The sequence below is a fragment of the Nymphaea colorata genome, chromosome 9 (assembly GCF_008831285.2).
Source record: "Nymphaea colorata isolate Beijing-Zhang1983 chromosome 9, ASM883128v2, whole genome shotgun sequence".
NCBI lineage: Eukaryota > Viridiplantae > Streptophyta > Magnoliopsida > Nymphaeales > Nymphaeaceae > Nymphaea > Nymphaea colorata.
This window is the reverse complement of record NC_045146.1, coordinates 3,626,741-3,648,263: the sequence shown is the minus strand read 5'-3', so window position 1 is coordinate 3,648,263 and position 21,523 is coordinate 3,626,741. Positions and strand designations below refer to the sequence as shown.

The 21,523-nt window shown below is 36.5% G+C and overlaps 1 protein-coding gene across 5 annotated transcripts in view; it reads right to left on the bottom strand.

Moving 5' to 3' along the window:
* LOC116260211 (uncharacterized) overlaps positions 1-21,523 on the bottom strand; it is a 40,388-nt gene that overhangs the window by 6,747 nt on the left and 12,118 nt on the right. For 4 of the 5 annotated variants that reach the window (XM_031638364.2, XM_031638365.2, XM_031638366.2 and 1 more), the window contains 12 exons: positions 20,232-20,376; positions 19,938-20,089; positions 18,211-18,294; positions 18,051-18,113; positions 9,144-9,269; positions 8,826-9,041; positions 7,350-7,460; positions 6,378-6,424; positions 4,970-5,132; positions 4,737-4,871; positions 2,501-2,629; positions 2,308-2,406 (listed from right to left, as the gene is read on the bottom strand). In XM_031638364.2, the coding sequence (XP_031494224.1) occupies positions 2,308-2,406; positions 2,501-2,629; positions 4,737-4,871; positions 4,970-5,132; positions 6,378-6,424; positions 7,350-7,460; positions 8,826-9,041; positions 9,144-9,269; positions 18,051-18,113; positions 18,211-18,294; positions 19,938-20,089; positions 20,232-20,376 (1,470 nt within the window). Of the gene's footprint in view, positions 1-2,307; positions 2,407-2,500; positions 2,630-4,736; positions 4,872-4,969; positions 5,133-6,377; positions 6,425-7,349; positions 7,461-8,825; positions 9,042-9,143; positions 9,270-18,050; positions 18,114-18,210; positions 18,295-18,455; positions 18,784-19,937; positions 20,090-20,231; positions 20,377-21,523 lie in introns of those variants that run through there. The other variant, XM_031638367.2, reaches the window with a different exon arrangement.

Genomic DNA, 21,523 nt, shown 5'->3' with positions numbered 1-21,523 from the left:
CCTCTAGTGCCTTCCTCCCTCTTTTTCTTTGTTTCTCTCCTTTTCGCAGCATTTGTATCCTTTCCCTTGGTCAGCTTACCTTTCACCTCTTTTCTCTCCGGTCGTGTATCACTCTTTCCATCATTGTCCCCCCCTCATATTGCTGTCTTTCTCAGTTTCTCAACATTTGCCACCCATTCTCAGTTTGTCAATATTATTTATTCATTTAATGAGCCAATTTTTTTGAAGTGTCTTCATGCATCTAAGAAGTATAAGGATGTTGAGCATGTGAAGGGTTGCTTATAAAATTTATAAAAGTGGATGAAGACATGCTACAATCATGTAGGGATGAGTTTGGTAGAGTGACACAAGTTGAACCATATCTTCTGGACTTTTTATGTGGCAAACAGCTTAAAATCTAGCACAAAAAATATCTACCACTCGCCAAAAGAATATGGTATACATTCATGAATTGAAGAGATTGATAAAGATATGAAAAGCATCAAAAAATTTACTGTAAACCATCAACATGCTCTCTCCATATTCAATAGGCATTCTACGAAATTATTGAAGGTTGTTGAGCAGATATCACAAAAAGTTAAAAAAATGCATTATATATGATTTATTATGAGACAAGTTCACATATTTCCTTCAATTTACAAAGCCCATTTGGCAGAAATTGAAAGAAAACGACTAAGAAAGGTCCATGCTTCACAAATTTTACAAAATGCAGGATAACATGATTGAAAAAAGCAAAATATGGTACATAAAAATAAGAAAGAGAATTTTATACTTGATGATTTAGATTTTTTCAATCATGTGTAATTAGTTTTAGTGAAAGATAAGATAAAGAAATACCCCTTTGCATTGTATGGCTGATCCAAAGGTGGAAATTAATCAAAAAGGCACTCTCTAAATCCAAAATACTATAGACAAAAGGGGCTATCAGAAAGTGCTAGCCATGTTCTTCCTAATGAAGATCCAGAAATATCAAAGGCATAGAATCATATGATTGGGAAAACCTTTTAGTAATCATCATATGTTGAAGTTAGTAAACGGTGAGTTTGAAAACTTTTCTATTAGGAGATGATCTACACTTAACTTTCACACATTTTGGATTATTATAGGTAATTGTTTTAAATTTTTATCTTTGATATGTAGAAAACTAGAAATCTGATGATTGGTTGCTTGAATTTAAATATTAACTTAAAAGTTAAAACACATTGTGTTGCTACTTGACAATTCGGGGTCATCCATGCATTTGGGACTTGGATCTTGAAGGAGAACAAGATTTCTATGCTCTTAATATGGACCTCGCGGGCCCAAAGTTTCAAGCATCAATTTTTGGAGTGTATCTCTTGGCAAAATCACCCAAAAATCTGTCCAACCACTGTCCAAAAATAACAGTAATAATAATATTATGTATGTCCAACACAGAAAACACGTTTTTTTCGAAAAAAAACTCGAAAAGAACGCGATAAATTAAATGGCAGTTTAAAACTTTAAAAAATGCGTTTTTTTTAAACATTAAAAACGAAAAAAACACATTTTTAACGCATTTTTCACACGTTTTTTTATTTTTTCATTTTTCTCATGCCAAACAGTTTTTTATTCATTTTTTATTTGTTACAAATCTACTATGTTTGTGTTATTAGTTTCTCACTTATTTTATTTTTCCCACATTTTTAGTTTTTTTAAATTTTCAAAAATTTACCGTATTTTTTCCGTTTTTTCCCTTTTTTTCAAGCTCACCGTATTATACTCGAGAAAAACCTCGCCGTTTAAAACTCCGAGACGTTATTTGTGACTATGTATCCAACCATAGTCATAGAAAACCCATTTTCCCAAGAAAGACAGATGAAAACGTTAAAGACAATGAAAACAAGAAAAACTGTCCTTTTTTCCTTTTTCTAAGAAAACTTTATGAAATTTTCACGCCTTTTTCAGGTTCCTTTCATGTTTTCTTTCTCATTATTTTTACGTTAGTTTGTTTAAAGGTTTGAAATTTAAATTAAATTATTTATCTTCATTTTTATCATTTTATCAAGTCATTTTTTATGCTTTCTTGTTAGTTTTTCATTTATTTTACTTTTTCGTAACTTCTAGGTTTTTTTTTTTCTTTTCCAAAAAATTGTTGATTTTTTCCTGAGATTTGCAACTTTACTGAAAAATATGCAAGAAAAACCTCGCAATTTAAAACCCATAAACGACATTGGTGACCACGTGTCCAACAAAATAAATAAAACATCAGCAAATAATATGGAAATAAATATTAGTACATAAGGGAAAGAATAATTAAAAGAACTTGCTTATCTTTCGGTAATGTACCTGAAATATGAGACCATCTGCATCATGGGAAAGTTTAGGGATAAACTCCACAAGAAGTTTCCCAACAGCTGATAGCATCCAGAACAACTTTCTCCTGACCTGTCAAACATCGATACATAAATTTCATGACAGAACTATAGCAAGAGATAAACTTGACAAAGCCAACAGAAAATAAGTAGTTATATAAGTTTACGCGAAAAGGCTCCATCTCATATCTGTAATGTATTGGTGTTGCACGTTCCCGCTCAAATGTCGCACGCTCAATATTTCGTGGCTCAATCACTTCCTTCTCAATTAGTTTCCACCTTTCACAAAATGGTAACTGCATTGATGAACCCAAAAACTTTCAAATAACAAAAAAAGAAGAGAGAAAAAAAAATGTCAACCGAAACATAAGACTGTAAAGGCAAACCTAAGCTTTCACACAGTGGACACCCAATGACAAGACTCAAAATCCATTTAACTAAGCCCTGAATAGAAATTTCCATCACTTTATATTCCAAAGTGTGTGTCTCAGAAACCGAAGAAACTTTCAGTGATCAAGAAGAGTTAAAGAGAAGATAGATGCAGGGGCCAAGAGATGGAAAAACAAAAAACTACATTCATCTAGAAGATGGGTAGGTCATCCATCGCAAATATAGTTACATCAATCAACTAATTGCTTTAATGTTCAAAGATATCCAAGTCGTAGATCGCATTTCATTTCTACGTCTCAGAACCTGAAATATTGCTTTCCCTCCAATCTCTATGTAGCTCACCATGTCTCCAAGAGCCACAACCTATGAACATCAAAACATAAACCCCCTTCAACCACTTGAGAATCGTGAATCTTGAAAATAAATTGGGTCATGAGCCTAGATCCAATTGCTTTTACTTTTATAATGGATAAGTGCGACACAACAAGCCAAATCGCTGTTGAAATTAAAGGATTTTATTTTTGTATTCTTAGATGACTCATCTATGTGTTGTCGATCCTTCAGGCTGAGAACTGAGTGCCAGGTCAGTTGACTTGCCCCAAGTTATGTATATATATATATTCCAAATGGCATATGACTTGCCCATCTGTAGAGTCATAGGCACAACAAAGGGTGGGTATTAGGTTGTCCTGACGATTAAAGAAAAACTCAACTTTTTCTAGCACGTATGGTGAATCCAAAAATGATATTATCAGAGCAATTTTTCCCCCACTGCAACCATTGTTGCCTATCTGTGCCTATTTGTGAGACTGTGATCATAATCATGGAAATCAGACCTGTCTTGTGTTCCAAATTATTGCTTAAGAAAGGATTCAACAACAGATCAGTTAGAGCAAATTTAGCTGTGTAAGGAAGAAACTGAAAATATACAAGAGTTAGAAAGGGTGGTGCATTCACATTTATAAGACCTCTATGACTTCCCATTTGGATTTCTTCCCATCTCCCGTTTCGCGTTCACCAGGCGAACTCATGACTCTAAGAAACACCCTTACCTTCCCTTCTTAATAAATAATAAATGAACGACTACCAAGTTACCAACAAAACAGCCTACCTTTTTCCCCTCACTACAAGAAGGAGGATGTATGGATCAACTTCATTAAGTAAGACAAGAAAAATCAAATAGATAGTAATTAATTCCATCAAAACCTCACATGGATTATCTAGGCAAAAGCATTATTGGTAGAGATCATAACAACATGCCTAACCAAGGCCATCATGGTGCCTAGATGAAGCTATCTGGACATGGTTGACGCAGGAACTAGAAAAGCTGTAAGCATATGAAGGCAACCACAAGTGTGCATTAAGACACACACACACACATTCCATGAGAAATGAGTAGCAGCAGCCACCCTTTTTGACTGACCTTGTCAGTGTATAGTGGCCTATATGATACACATTCCTGGCTGCGGCAGAAGAGGAACAGCTAACAAAAGGTCTTCATCAAATATTTTTTGTTTCAAACCTCCTTTTTATTGTCATCTACAAATGGAACTTATTTCGTAACTCTTTTACCTTTTTATATCCTTTATGTTAAAATGTTCTTGTATTACAAAATTTACAGTAACAGACTTTATCTTTACTTGTTAACTTTTTTCACTCACATGCACATGCATGTGTGACATAGGTAGCAGACAATCTGATTTCCTGACCTGATGGCTTATATCGAACAGCAAAGCCAATAATGGAAGGGAAAGTGTAACAATCTCAATGGACTGACACCAAGTATCCTTGTTCAAGTAAGGTCGTGGGCTGACACCAATTATTCGAGAAACAGCATAATCCAACAAAACAAAAAATGCTTACAATTCCACCTCTAATCTAACTCAGGTGATACCAGTTAACTTTGTTTAAAACTCATGTAATGCCATAATATTGCCTGGATACTAGATTATTATCACCCTGAATTGGTGAGTTTCGGTTAAAAAGTTATCTATGCAATCAAGGAAACCTCACCTCTATTACTGGCTTATGGTTGAGCATCATGAGATCATAGACTAGGTATCTTCTATTCTGCTGCCCAGTTTCTGGGTCTGTGTCAATTATCATCTCACCATCTAGCAGTGTTAAGTGATGATGGTTTCTGTCATCCTTGAAAAACACAATATCCAAATTGGTAAAAAGGTTTACATTTCCAAGGGACTCCAACAGAAAACATTCCCCAAGAAAGAAAAAGGAGACATACAAACCTGAGCAGGAGACCTTAATGGAAACCGCATTTGAACTCTTCGGAAATAAAATTTTCTATCAATCAGATAACAACCATCATGTGTGATAAGCATCATATATCGTGTGCCATCAGCTTTCCATGTCGCATAATAATAACGCTGCCTCAGAAGTTGCAAGCTTGTCCTACACAAAGGCATGATAGAGTCAGGGAAATACCTCCACAGAGAAGTTGTGTCACAGAGGAACATAAAGCTCCTTTAGAAAGTAAATCAAAAAGCAAATCATGGTTTTTTAATAAAAAATACAAATTAAAAAGTAGCTGTACGGGATATAATACTTACAAAAATTAGCAACAAAAACCTACCCAAATGTCAGAATGAATGCTTCATCAGACAAAGGATATCTCTTACAAAAAAAGATCAAACCAGCATACTTGATTTTCAGAAAAAAGTGAAAAGGCATTGAGTCTTAGTTGTAGCACTATAAAGGATATGTACTTTGTGTGTGTGTGTGTGTGTGTGTGTGTGTGCACATGAAAGAGGGAGAGGAAGAGACTAATAGCATTTGCACGGCTTCACTGTGCTGCTGTGAAGCAAGAGAGAAAGGTTGGGAGAATTCCATGTTGAAACCATTGGAGTTGAGGAATACAATCAATACAAATGTCCTTTCGAAATTAGTTGAGCACCATCTCTCCTCTCAGTTTTAGGGTTTGACAGGGAGAATTTATCAATGTTTGATACGATTTTCAAAATCAATGCAAGAAATACTAGCATTACTGACACTTTCTTTTGGAATATATAATGGTGATTTCCCTTAGGTATATATGATGTTATCCACCATTCACACCCACTGGAGCCATTGTCAGTATTGAACTCCTTAACTCAAGCAGCTGAAAGTAAATTTTCAGAAAATGAGCATGCATTTGTAAATACATGGAAAGCATCCATTTTGGTAAATTGCACTTAATTTTATCAAATGAGTAAGAAACCATTTATTGAGATTGCATTTAAAAGTTAAATACAGGCCTCATTAAAATGGGGGATAAATATACAATATAGTGCTACCAGGAAACAAAAGGCATAGCAAAGTAACAAGAAATTCATCCTTCAGTCCTGTAATCCATGATTTAAGACATGACCTGATATAGCACTGCAAGTGATCTCATAGAATTTTGTAAGAGTGTAACTAACATATTTTTTCAAATAAAATGATGAAAACTGAAAGAAAAAGGCTTTTGTGGGCTCCCTGAAAATGATCACACTTATAACGCCATAATGCAAACCTCATATTGTGCAAAGAAAAAAAAGGAGTCAACTATGGATCGAATTATCTTGAATATGGTCCCAAATGCTGTTGGTCTCAATCATATCTTCATTAAGAAAAGCATACAAGCTTGTGCAGTAATAAGTAAAGACAATGATAATAAACCTGTCAAGAGAAACGGGCTGTGAGCCTGGAAAATGCCTTCCATTTCCCTGAGAACCAAAAAACAGAATGCAAATTGGATCAGAGAAGTTGATTAGAAGCTCACCACATTATATGCCACACACTCGTAGCACCATGCAAAATCTAAAAGAACAAGAAAATCCCCTGACGGGATTTGTTCGCAGGTGTCAGCCACTAGGGGGGCGAACGAATGGTAAGGTAAGCTCTCTATAAAAAAAAACAGGAGTTGCTTAGCTAGCATTGTCACATAACCCAGACACACATATTTTACTATAAATAGAATGTCACACTATGAATGGAGTGTCCAGATTAATTCCCTAGGTTTGAAGAGAACTAACTGAAGGCAAAAGTAATGAATGTTGTTTAATGATGTCAATGGTCAAAAGATAAGTGGTCAAAATACAGAGACAAGATCACAGGAGGAGGTACAAAATGGAGTTCCAACGGATGGTATTATCATGATAAATCTTTAAGACTGGATGTTGAAACTGGAATAACACAAGTGAAATGAGTGGAACATGACTAGTTCTTCAGAAGAAAAGACAGCGAATCTAATTTGCATAGCTGCTCCTCAACCTCCCCAAACAAAATCCAAAAGAAAACCTAAAAACAAGAAACCTAGTTCACATGGATATGGACATAGTAATTTTAGAAAATGTGGGCATGAGGATATGGAAACATAATATATACAAAATCCCATAAAAACAATCATGTTTTTGGTTACAAGAAAAAGGATTTGATGTGTTCTCGATCGGGTCTGATATACACAAACACACACACACACACATAGTTTGACACAAATTCCCACAAACATTCATCCATTTTGCTAAATAGAAAAAGGGTTTAATATATTTTGGATCAGGTCCGAGACATAATGTATCCCATACCCATGTCACTGTGTCAGCGATGTGTGTCCATGTGCAAGAAGCAAAAGAAGATAGAATATAAACCCACCACTCCAAGTGCCCAACAACAGACCCGTTGCAAATCAACTTGATGGTCATAAGATATTTCATCTCCCAGAACATCATCATTTGTCATTGTTACATTAGTCACACCAATTTCCTATCAAGATAAAGTATCCATCAAAGGAAATAAGAAAAATACAGCAGAAATCCACTACTTGAACATAAGCTCATGAAGCAACAGCTCATGGTATAGCAAATGAATAAATGTGTATCAGCAATTCAAATGGAGACAAAAAATAAAAGGGCAAGCAAACAAACCATTTCAAGGAACCCTACTAAGACATGCATGAGGAAAATTTTAGGTATTAAAGGAAAAAGAAAAATGAGAACAGGGATATTCTACACCATTTCAAAGACATTAACTCAGCCATCATTAGTTCAAATAGAAACTGTGACAAGAGGAAGATGAAAATAAAACAAATGGGCTTAAGACAAAAAGAGGAAGGACATTCCTAGAATAAGAATATAAGACATCAACTTCAATGACAGATAAAGAAAGCAGAATTAATGGAAAAAACAACGAAATTATCAAACAAAGGAACTATGCCAAAACAATTGTAAACCCCATAAATTAAGGTAAACCACAACTAAAGAAAAAACATTCATGAAATGGTAATACAGGTCAACAAGATAATGGGAGAAGAGGGAAAAGCAACCAATGACAAACTGATTGTGACAAAAAAAATCAAGAAATCAATCTAAGTTCAAAACTCTTCAGAGTGTCATGCATATTTAGTCATTCTCTATTTAATACCATGTTAGTAGCATCTCCAAAAGATCAAGTCTTTCGCCTGCACGCTCTTTATCATTCCCAGTCATGCTACCAGGTATAAATCCAAAAGGGCAGAAATAGCTGCCCCCACCCCACAAGCATCCCCAACCTAAGGCCTTTCCTAAGGCTGTACTGGGTTAAAGTCATCGAATGTTTAATCATAACGCATACCACTTTCAAGTTTCCCATTCATTAGTAATCGACCATAATTATGATCATTTCAACAATCAAAGCCAATCCAGAAAGACATTCATCAAGACATTCAAACAAATACCTTAAAAACTCATGATCAAGAAAGTTAGTGAGTTCACTTACCAACAGAATGATGTTAAATAGTTGTTATTCCAACTGCACTTGGTTATTATTTTAGAAATATGAGCCTATTCAGTTCCTTCCACACACAGGCGTTTGACTCATTATGTTGTGAATCAAACATTTCCTCACCACTAAGCTTTTGTTGCTTTTGTGTTTCTGAACAAAAATTAAATAACAAGCATCTTCTTGGACAAACAGGTTCCACATATAGTCCAGACACCATTCAAGAATTTACAGCAGAGACGGAATGTGAGAAATGCATGTAACACAATTAAGATACTAAATTAAAGTCAAAATATAATAATAGATCATGCACGTACTACTCAGAAGAATACATAAAAGAATTCCTCTCTCCATAGTCCACCCAGTAACTACCTGCACTGTAGCAGAAATCCCGTTGTTACCATCATCATCATCCATATCTGGAATAGAATCTCCATTCAGATCAAGCTCAGAAGACCTTTTCCACTCAGGAGTTGGAGGACACACAAATGACTCAGGCTTTTTATCATGATACAATGTGTAAAGTGCATCAATATAGTCCGGTTTATATATTCCAGGAGGACGAGCTGCTGTAAATGCTTCTATGGCCTGAACAAGACTAACTAATCAGTCTTCACAAGACTTTCAAATAGCAAAAGCCTAGCTTTCAAATAGCAAAAGCCTAGAATGGAGTAAAGCACAAAAATGTACCTCAGTGACAGAATAACCATAACACCGTACAAGAAAATTAATGATCATGTATCCAGTTCTGTTGTGCCCATGAGTGCAGTGGACTAATATATACTTTGATTTTTGCCGCTGGAAAAATTGCATTACCTGGGACCAATGAGACATGAAGTTCACACACATATCAGAACCTATTGATATCAAGGCAAACCTGCAGCTACACACAGTTCTTGGAAACAAACAGAGTTGCTATTTCTGCACAAGTTGGTTTGGCTTGCTAGCATTTCACACATGATTTGCTCATTAAGGAAACGTTCCACAATCTGAGCTCCTCTGCATTAATAAACTATCCTGCTATAAGTAAAGCCACCCAAATCCACAGTTTTTGAAAATATTGCACTCTTATCAGAGAATATCTCATAAGATGATTTGGGAAAACATTGGCAATATTTTAAACATATAGCCAAAATATCATTTTTTTAATAATATCATGATATTCCCATTTTGGAATATGATGACGTTATTCTCCTTTGATGAGAATTCTAATTATTACCATGGTAAATGAAATTGGCAACATTATCATAGGATATTCAAAACTGTTAAAGAGTATTTCTGAAATATTAGAAAGTTAGAGAGCAGGTCTTTAAATATTTTCTTATAGTTGTTGGACCTTTTTTGTAAAGTGTGTACCACCAGCCCTAATCTCTTTTAAAAGAGATTAGGGTTACATTAATCAAAAATTCTTTTGGCTCTTTCTCTCTCATCGTAACATGGTCTCAGAGCCCTCTCCTGCACCGACAGCCAAGTGAGTTTTTCCGGCGACCTCTTCCTCCGACGACCTCTTCTTCCAGCGATCTCTTCCTTACTCTTTTCATCTCCCATCTCCATTCTTTTTTACCACCCAATAAGGAGACGGTAAGAGAATAGAGGTTGGGTGGGCCGCATGGAGAAGGACCTGACCACACCTATGTGGAAGGCGTGATCAGATGATTCAAATCCTTGTTTATCAATCTCGTGGATGGTTTTGCTGCTGTGATCAGAGTTTGTGTTGACCGTGGGGAGCAGAATATCCTATAGATCGTGAATGTGAAGTATGTCCTATAGATAGTGGATATGAAGTCCTAAAGTTGAAGTTTAATGAGTTGTGGACTGCTGCTGATCGTAAGTATGAAATCTATCATTTGATTGTGTTGAGATTCTTGTCGTACGTTGTGGACAGCCAGTCTTATGCACAGTCACATGGGTACTTCAGTAAGGTCCACGTACCCGTGTCGCTATACCCGTACCCAAAATGGGTACTTTGACACTTGGGTACCTATAGATCCAAACTGCTTAATTTTACTTTTATTTAATTTTTTCCACCTTACTTTTTATTTTATTCTTTGGATGTGAAAATTCGATTGATGTTCATATTTGACTAGGGGGCTGCTTGGTTGTCCATTAAGAAGTTTTTCATAGGTTTCTTAAACACACTGCTGCAAGAGTCGATGATATATATTTTCTATGTTATTTATTTGTTTATGTTGATGTATATTCTTTATTTTGATACATATTTTCTAAGTATTTCTTATTGTTTATATATATATATACGACTGTACCCCCGCACCCAAGTTTTTTGAAAATAGTCAGTACCGGTACCCACACCGGCACCCGTACCCGTGCCTATGTGACATAGGTCTTATGTGGTATGGCTGTATTTAAGAATAGCAGCAGTCATTTGTTGATGGTGGAAGTAGTTGCTGTCATTGGCAAATACTATTGAAGATTAGAATTTACTGTCTATTGAAGATTTCCTGCCTGTGTTGCAGCCATCAGCTGCAACTATTTGAGTGTCTGCCTGTGTTTCTTCCTGTTTCACTGCCTGAATTTTAGTCTGTGTTGCTACTTGTGTCTGCTGGAAATATTCAGAGTTTATGCCTGGGTTGCTGCCTGCTTTATTGAATTTCTGATCTGATGTTGGAGCTGTAAGAATTTTCCAGATTCTCCTACGCTGCAAGTGATTTTGATATTCCTCTAATATTCGTAGTCAGCTGGGTCCTCTTGATTTATTATGGCTGAAAACAGTAAATCAGAAAGTTCTACTGAATACAAGATAGCTGGAAATTCATTCTCTTATGGAACCACGATCAAATTGAATGGTTCAAACTATGAAATATGGTCTAGGGTGTTCACGATGTTTGTAACTGGGCATAGGAAGAAATATGTTCTTGAGGAGGATGAACCTACTGAGAAAAAGGGAATATATGTTGTGTGGGATGAAGATAATTATATTGTTATGTCTTGGATTATGAATAGTGTGGAGTCTCATATAACCCCAACTATTGCATATTATACCAAGGCCAAGGATATGTGGTTTTTCTTGAGGAAGACATACTTGCATGCCACTAATGTAATTAAGATCCTATAATTGGAAGAAGAGTTAAGCAACATACGGCAAGAGGATCAGGATCTAAGTATTTTGCTACTTTGACTGCTGCATATGAACGGTTAAAGTCTTAAAGGCTTTTCGTCTACCTTACCAACATTGTTATGCATCACACTTTAAAACTAGTGGTAGTGAAATTTCTATCGAGCTTATCTCCAGAATACTCTGTGGCAAAGTCTCAAATTCTCACAGGCAGTAATCTTCGAGATTTAGCTGACACGTATAATAGGCTGAGTTGTCTTGCAGTCACTCTTTCTCAGAATACGCAAGACACACCAGTCTCTGCACTTGTGATATCAGGAGGACGGGTGACTAGTTTTTTTGGTGGCAGTAGGGGACATGGTACAGGTCGTGGTGCAGGACGCGGCAGATTTCAGTGTTCTTATTGTGGCAAAATTGGTCATCTAGAGGATCGTTGTTGGGACAAGCATCCTCACCTCAATTCTAGTGTTTCCTCTAGACGTGGTGGAGGTAGAATCACCACAGGCAAAGCCGCAAAGGTCTCTCTTCATCCCAAGCAGCTCATTTAAAGGCAACAACATTATGGTTGAGTCCTCTACTGACCCTTCTATATCCATGTCATATTCTCTTAAGTTAAGGATAAATATGATCGTGTTCTTGCTCAAAGGTCTGCCTCTTCATCTACCAATGCTAGTGTTATAGATTCAGCATTCTCTGTTGGTGCTCCTACTGATGATCCAGGTATGTCTTGGATGATAGATTTTGACGCTTCTAGACATTGTTGTAATCAACCACAGAATTTTTCATCATTTGTCAAATTCTCTAAACCACAGCATGTCAGGCTCGCTGATGGCAAACTGTCCCCTGTTTTAGGCAGCAATGATATCTACCTTCCACATTTAGGCACTATTACATGTGCTATATGTTCATCAATTTGCTGGTAACTTGTTATTTGTTAAGCAGCTAGCTATTGACTTACAGTGTAAAGTCATTTTTGACCTGGCTCTTGTTCTTTTCAGGACTTACCAACTGGAAAGATGATTGGTGGCAGCCATGAAAGTGAGGGACTTTATTTTTTGTCGATCCCAGTTGATGTTGCTGCATCTTCAGTCCCTTCGAAGCCTTCTCCTTTCCCATGGCATCGAAGACTGGGTCATCCGTCAATACCAAAACTTCGTCGCAAGTTTCCTGATATTCCTGCATCAGAGTCCTTATGTGATGCTTGTCAGTTGGGCAAGCATACACAGAGCAACTTTCCTTCGAGTCAGAGTCCGTCTAGTCAGAGTCTGTTTGATCTCATTCATGTGAATGTATGGGGTCCTAGTCGAGTTCCCTTTCGGTCATGTTTATGATATTATCTTGTTTTAGTTGATGATTTTACTATAGTCAGTTAGGTTTTCTTGTTAAAGGAAAGATCTGAAGTCATATGCATTCTTCAAAAATTTGTCAAGGAAATAAAAACTCAATTTGGTCTCATTGATAATGCTCTTGAATTCAAGTATTCACTTCTACTTCAGTTTTACGCCAATCAAGGAATTCGCCCTCAATATACTTGTCCGTATACATCCCAACAAAATGGTGTAGCTGAACGCAAACATCGGCAACTCCTAAATGTGGATAGCACCCTTATGCTATATTCTCACATGTCTGCCTAATTTTGGGGTGATGCTATTCTTACTGCATGTTTCCTCATTAATAGATTACCCTCTTCCTCCATCCAAGAACGTATTCCTATTCAAATTTTATATCTAAGGCATCTACTATTTCATTTACCTCCCAAAGTATTTGGATACACTTGCTTTGCACATATCCTAGGCCCAAATAAAAATAAACTTGCTGCCCAAGCCATCAAATGTGTCTTTATTAGCTACTCAGCCAATCAAAAATGATATAAATGTTTTGATCCCCTGACTAAAAAAGACATTATCAGTGCGGATGTTACCTTCTTTGAGTCTCGTCCTTATTTTTCCCCGTCAAGTCCATCTTCGTCTAATATGCATGTACTTGTACCTCTTCCTATTCCACCAGTGTCAGTTGAGTCATTTCCACCATCTCAACCTATGTCACATGAACGTTTCTTTGATCCTCCATTGGTTTACACTCGTCGTCTTAGTCCTTCTCTCAACCGTCCACCAACATCGTCTCAAGAGGTGAGCTCCATTGATAAGACTGACTCAGGTTTAAATGATGACCATTCTACAGTAGATCTCCCTATTGTCATTCGCAAGGACAAGCGACAGTGCACACTACATCATATTTCTCATTTTGTCTCTACTGACCATCTGAGTACAAGTTTGGTGCAGTTTGATCAAAGCTCTATCTAGTCATATTATCTCATCTTTTCACCATCAAGCCCTGTTAGATCCACGTTGGCGACTAGCCATATAGGAGAAAATGGATGCTCTTCTTTCTTGGGAGACTTGGGATTTGGTGGATTCCCAAATGCACTGTGATGTGGTTGGATCAAGATGGGTTTTCACCATCAATTATCTATCATTCTGATGGTTTAGTTAAAAGGTTCAAGGCACGTCTTGTCGCAAAAAGGTATACTCAAACTTATGGTGTTGATTTCTTTGAGACATTTTCGCCTGTGGCTCGGTTAGGCACTATTCGATTGATTATATCTCTTGTTGTCCAGTAAGAGTGGCCTTTGTTTCAGCTGAATATAAAAAATGTCTTTCTGTATGGAGACTTTTCTGAAACCGTCTATATGCAGCAACCACTTGGATTTGAGCGACAAGGGGAGTGTTCCAAGGTATGCAAATTAAAGAGGGTTATTTATAGACTTAAACAAAGTCCTCGCGCATAGTTCCAAAAGCTTACTGAGGTGTTATCTAAGTGTGGATTTCGCCGATCCCAACTTGATCACTCATTGTTTATCAAGCGAGGCTCATCGGATATGGTGATATTGATTGTCTATGTGGATGATATTGTTCTTACCGAGGAGAATGATCAAGAGATAGTTCAAACAAAAGAGTTTTTACAGCAACACTTTGTTACAAAAGACCTTGGACAACTCCGTTATTTTCTTATTCTTAGTATTGAGGTGGCTCATAGTAATAAAAAAGTTGTATTGTCTTAAAGGAAATATGTTTTTAATCTTCTGCAGAAAACAGGACTATTGAAGGCTAAACCTGCCACACTTCCCATGAATCCCCGCATTCATATACATGATGATGACTCAGAGTCGTGACTCTAGATCTTACAGATCTCTGATAGGAAAACTGTTATATTTAACTGTCACTCGCCCTGACATTAGCTTTGTCGTGAATAAGTTGAGTCAGTTCATGGAAAAACCTCGGAAGGTTCACTGGGATGTTGTTTTAATGATTGTCAAATACTTGAAATCAGCCCCGAGAAAGTGGTTATGGTTCAACAAGGGAGAATGTGTTGACATCGAAGTGTATAGTGATGCTGATTATGCAGGGTCTGTAGACGACAGGAAGTTTACTACAGGTTTTTGTGTCTTTGTGAGAGGTAATCTTATTTCCTGGAGGAGCAGGAAGTAGAATGTGGTGGCTCGATCTAGTGCTGAGTCGGAATATAGGGCTATGGCTCAAACTGCGGCTGAAATGTCGTGGGTTAGATCACTACTTTTAGAGTTGGGTGTTTCAGTGAATCTCGCAATGAAGATGTATTGTGACAACAAGGCAGCTACATATATTGCTAACAATCATGTCTTCCATGAGAAGACTAAACACATTGAAGTGGATTGCCACTATGTTCAGGACCTAGTTCAAGAAGGAATTGTTAGCACTATTCATGTCTCCTCAAAAGATCAGGTATCCTCACCAAGGCTCTTCACATAGGCGATTTCCTGAGACGTAACAAGCTGAGCATGATTGATATATATGCTCCAGCTTGAAGGGGAGTGTCACAGAGTATTTCTAAAATATTAGAAAGTTAGAGAGGAGGTCTTTAAATATTTTCTTATAGTTGTTGGACCTTTTTTGTGAAGTGTGTATCGCCAACCCTAATCTCTTTTAAAGGAGATCAGGGTTATGTTAATAAAAAATTCTTTTGGCTCTTTCTCTCTCATCGTAACAAAAACAATCAACAGTGTCATCGAAAGGAATTAAAAAAACAAGGCATATGGCTCTGGCTCAGTGGAGAGCTTGGAAAAGGTTAGAATATTCACTTGCCAATGTTCTTTCATAAAGCTCTTTATTCTACTACGTAGTTAAAAGCTCTATGCAGCCCTAAACGGCCAACCCCATAAAAAAGCAATTGCAGTAGGAAAACAGAGATGAAAAGATAAAGATGGAAGAACAATTGAAAGGGAGAAAAGTCAAAGTGGAGGTTTTGGAAAGCACCACTTTGATCAATATACAAGAAGATCGTATAAACAAAAAAATAAATATATAAATGTTTAGGGTTGAAATCTTAAAAATTAATATTTTTGTTGTTTGGAGTTTGGACCATTGTCACAAATTTTGTTTTCACTTTTCAGATATAAATTGGCAAGATTTTTCTCGAATATAATACGTAATGTTGAAAACCAAAATTAAAATGTGAAATTAAAATTTTGGTAATTAAAAAAAGTAAAAAACTGAAAAAAAACAAAAAACGAAAAAAACACAAATAATATGTGTTTTTTCCATTTTGGCGGTTTTTTCAAAAAAATGTGTTTTCCCCTTTTTTCTGGCTAACTTACTTTTTAATGTGTTTTTGAATTTTTTTTTCAAACAAAATGCGGTTTCTATGACAATGGTTTGGACTTTGGACTGCCTAGGTGCCACAGCTTAGGCCTTTAGGCTACCATCTCGACACCATAATTTGAAATTGAGGCGCACTTTCAAATATAAAATTACTCCCTCAGTTTTACTCCACATTTTTCCATCACAAAACCATAATTTGAAGAATGTTAAAATGGGTCTGTTGAAATGGGTCTCATGGACCACCAAAATGGGGTTACAACTACTATATCTAGCAATCTAAAATTCATTCAAGCGAACCCCATCTCATCAATTTGCTGCAAACATAGATCTAGAGGCAATCTTCATGGAAAATTCAACCACAATGACAATCAAGCTGGCTCATCCTGCTGCTACCACAGCACCATCCAGTCTATTTCCTCCCTCTAGACTCAGTGAGCATAACCTTTTTTTTCTTTTTAGTGAAACCAAAAAAAGGCACATTGCAATGGGACGCAGTACTTTTGAATGTATAGAAACTTGGGAATAGTACTACAATTGTAGGGGGAGATATTTACTACATTTTACACTTTTTCTTAACTTCATACTCATTATATTTTTAATTACTAGTTACCGATATTTATTGGAAGGTATGTTAGAACTTAAAAGCTAAGACGCTTAAATTTAGACCAAATTCTAATGCCACAACAGACAGGATACTGATGTTTATATTCCATTAGTCATGTCATGTGAAGTTTGATGTTGAAACAATTGGATCTCAAGATCTTCTAATATGCAAGAAATGTAGGTTACGCCATTGAACCTATCTTTCCATTAGTAAAGGTTCTCTTTGAAATATCAAAAAAGGACTACTTTTGTCCTCAAGAAAGGGTCATTGAAAAATGACTCACTTGTTCCATCAACAAGCAAGTACATGAGATTCATGGTCTTTCACCTATTCTTTCCATCAGTCAAATTTTTTGAGAGAGAAAAGGTGCTACAAGGTAGATAACAAGAGGTAGTTTCACAATGCCAAGGAATAGAAAAACGGAAACCGAAGAAAGGTCCACTACAATATGTCTGTCCTAGAACCACGCAAGAAATAAACAAAGATAATGAGAATATGGATGGACAAAGCATTATGGAATAGAGTTGTTCTCCTCACTGGATAGCAGAGTCACAGATCTCAGCAATATTTTGAGGTCTCACAGTTTTATCCTGAGAGATTGAGAAAACAACATAAATGGAAAAACATAGCCACAAAGTAAACATGAATTTCACATGCAATTGAATTAACAATTTCATGTATCTTCTGGAATCAGCTATCCCAATGATCTGATAAGAAATCTCTATACCACTTTACCCAATTTAGATCCTGATCGAACGCCAATTTTCTCACTTGGACTAAGTAATCAGATCCACATTTGAAAAACACGTGGTGATACCTAAAAGATTGTCATCCATAATGAGAAAGCTGTTTGTGGAAATCAGCCACCAAAACTGCTGCATGAAGAGGCATTATACACAAAGTCGTCCACAAAGGAAGGGAAGATTCGTTTTTTGAGAGTCAACGTGGGAAGATATTTTGTCTCCTCTCTTTTTTATACAGTAGTAACTGAAATATTGCATTGCAATCATAATCATCTAGCACAGGATTAAAAAACTGCCAATTCAACCACTTTGATTGATATGCTCCAAAGGCCAAAGCAAAAATCTGAACTGCCCTTTCCACCCCCTGGACACAGTTATAGCTTTTCATTTCAAAGTGATCAAACTGCCGCAATTTCAGAATAGAAGATGTTGGAGTCAGTTAATATCATCTTCTTTCAGTTCTCTTCTAATTGTATTTGTGGCTCAGTCATTGATAAAAACCTGGAGTGACTGAAAGGAATAAAGATTTGACAATGGTACCTCATAGCAGAAAATGTTCACAGCTAGAGCATCTGGCACCTCATCACGTCCCTTACACGCTATCTACAAAAAAAAAAAAAAATTATAAAGGAAAATGCACAAGAACATCAGATGATGCCTGAGAGTGAGGAACACAATTTCTTGCACAAGTAAATCTCACCTTTAAATGCTTAATCCCCTGTTTCTTCCAATCTATTGGTGAATAATAGCGAGAAGTATTCGTCAGATCAATTACCAACCCAAGCTAGCAAATACAAAATCAAACAAACAACAAAATTAGAAAATCAGAAGAAAAATATCCAGTCAGAAGCATTGACGTTTCCATTCCAAACTAACCAGACCATACCAAAGAAGAATTTGAAGAGGCCCACATTATTATAATCAACTTGGCAATGCCAGTATTACCGTTCTCGTGCATGTAATGGACGTCATCTTAACTCTACAACATGGCTTCATGCTGCAGCCAGAATCCCTCTTGTAATAAGAAGGAAGATTTTCCATTCAATATTGAAAAGAACAGTTTGAAAGACCAGCAATTATCTTAAGCTCCTTTAGAAAATTTTTCAGCCAACTTTTGTGCAAAAAAATATCAAAAATGTATTCAATAAGTAATAAAATTTGTATGAATATATTAAATTACTGTATAAAGCAGCAAAACCACTGTTGAGATAAAAAAAACGTATGTGTCTGTGTGTGCTTTGTGCACATAAAATACAGACCCACTGAAACTGATGACTCAATATCTACCACATATGAACTTTCCAATTCATGAATCAAATCACATGAAACAAGCACCTAGTTATGAACCTCTGACATTATAATATCTTCAAGACTTTGTCCTGAAATTACCACAAACAATAAACTATTAAACAACAAAAACTGAGTTATATCCTTTATACTGTGAATGATAGTCAATAGCAAATTTTAATTATGTTGAAGTTAGAAGGGGGGAAAGGAAAATGTTAATCATCATATAAACATGTCCAGGTGTAAACATGATCAAAATGGCTAATGCATGAGCAGTTCTGACTTAATTCCCGTGGACTAGAATATCTTCAAGACTTTGTCCTGAAATTACCACAAACAATAAACTATTCAACAACAAAAACTGAGTTATATCCTTTATAATGTGAATGATAGTCAACAGCAAACCTGTTGATTGGTTATTTACATAAAGATTGAGCTTCAGTGGCATTCAAAGCATGCCAAGTATGCATTTAGCCATGTATCAATGTATCAATCAAGGTCCACGCTAGCAAAATATCAGACGTCAATGCATGGAGGGCAATTTACCAATAGGTCTTGCAACTATCAGGGCTCCTCTTTAAGAGGCGGTACAGTATCAATAAAATAGGACAAAGATTTAAGTAATTGAAAAGTTAAGCCATAGAAAAATAAAATCCAAGCAAGAATACAAGCATAAAGTAATTGAAAAGTGAAGCCCAAACACTCCTTCACTAACAAAATAGAATAAACCTCGAACAAGCAAGAACGTAAGAAGAAACAAAATGACAATTCTGTCTCATTACTTGCATATGCATTTCAACATGCAAATGACTTTCTGAGTTCAAAATTTCCAATCTACAGAAATTAAACATTAATGTCATCTCAACTACAACACTTTCAATTCCTAAAATAACCATCAACTATGAAAAAAGTCGGATGAAAATTGGAATGCAACGCAACTGATGACAAAATCTGAAAGAACGCAATACAAGTGGATACCAAACAAGCAACGAGGTGAAAACAAAAGAATGAAAATGAAGACCAGACAGTTGAATGTATCCATGATACCATTATGTCTTCCACTGTCATCCCACTTTGGCACAGGATATGCATGCTTGGTGATGTATTTGTAAATTTTAAACCAATCAAAAGCATACAAACCTCTCTTCCTGCAATCCTCTGCTTGTCGATCACCCTTTTAATGTTATATCTCTTACCAGGCACAACACAGTCGTTGAAAAACTCACTTAATGGAACTTTAGAAGGAATAATATTAAATATAGGTTTGCCATATGGAGGACAATCAGACCAACCTGAAAAAGACAACAATAAATCAATGAATAAAGATGGATAAAAGAGAGCAAAATAGCAAACACATATAATGGCAATTACAATGTGAGTTAACACCATCACCAGAACACATAGTTGCCAACAGAAAGTGATTTATACACTTACCACTGGGCACCTGCTTCCTTCTATCATTGGACCCATTATTTCTAGATTGAAATGCTACATTTGCCTTCTGTATTTTGGCAGACGTACGACTTGCTACATCATCTGGATGTTCTCTTTTCAATCTTTGTCGCCGTTCTTCACGCTCCTAATCAAATGCATTGCCAGCTAGTAATTAAGCAACAGAATGATGGCACTGCAGCACAGAAATTCTTCAAAACCCAACAGAATGAGGCCAGAAAAATAGTGGCCTAAAGAGAGTATTGAATGATAAATTGCTTGTATACAGCAGTGATGAGGCATGCCTTGAGTTTGACCAAGCAACCTGGTTGAGAAATCATTTTCCTCCCATGGGAAGTTAAACCCACCAGAGAAAAGTTTCAGAAAAATTAATAGTCCCAAGAGGCAAAGGAAAACAGAGGCAGACATAAATTTCACCAAAAGATCACTAACCTCTTTCTATATGAAATCTCCCTGCTAACCTGGTGAACTAGTTGGCCAGCTAGTTGACTAGTCACCTAGTTGGTGGGCAGATGACCAAGTCCAAGACCATGTATGTTTTGGGGTCAGTGCTACATAATAATGTGAAAGTAGATTTGGGTTCCCGGATGAAGTGTCACAGCTTCACGATTTCTCAGTGAGGTGAAAAGGTATCAAAGAACACACAAAAAAAATTTTAATGTGATTCAGCACTAGGCCTACATCCACGACTTTGCCTTTTTCTCACACTGTTTGTAAGAGATGTAGGTGCCAGCGTGTAAAGAATTATTCCCACACTGAAGCTGATAATCTTGCCTTTCTGTTACAAAATTTTTGGAATCAAATAAGGAAGTACAATCTTTAGCAGTTATGTTTGACAGGTCACAGATCTTGAGACTTTATCACTATTTGTTTCCTCGACACGCCCCTTCCAGCAAATCTCCATTAGAAGGAGATTAAGCTTCAACCTTAACTTTGTGAATCTTGGCCCTGGAAGCGCTTTGGTCAAAATATCTGCAGTATGCTCGCAGAAGTTCTAAACTTGACTTGAATCTCCTTCTTGACAACTTTTCTCGAACAAAATGGGAACCAATTTTATATGTTTTGTCTGAGCATGAAACACGGGATTGGCAGCAAGGTAGGCGGTCCCAAGATTATCACACTAGATTACTGGTGGTTCGCTAGATGAGATTCCTAGCTCTTGAAGAACCTGTTGCAACCAAGTTATTTCAGCAACAGCTTTTGCCATAGCTTTATACTCAGCTTCAGTATTTGATTTTGCTACAGCCCGTTGCTTTGAGTGCCATGATGTTAAG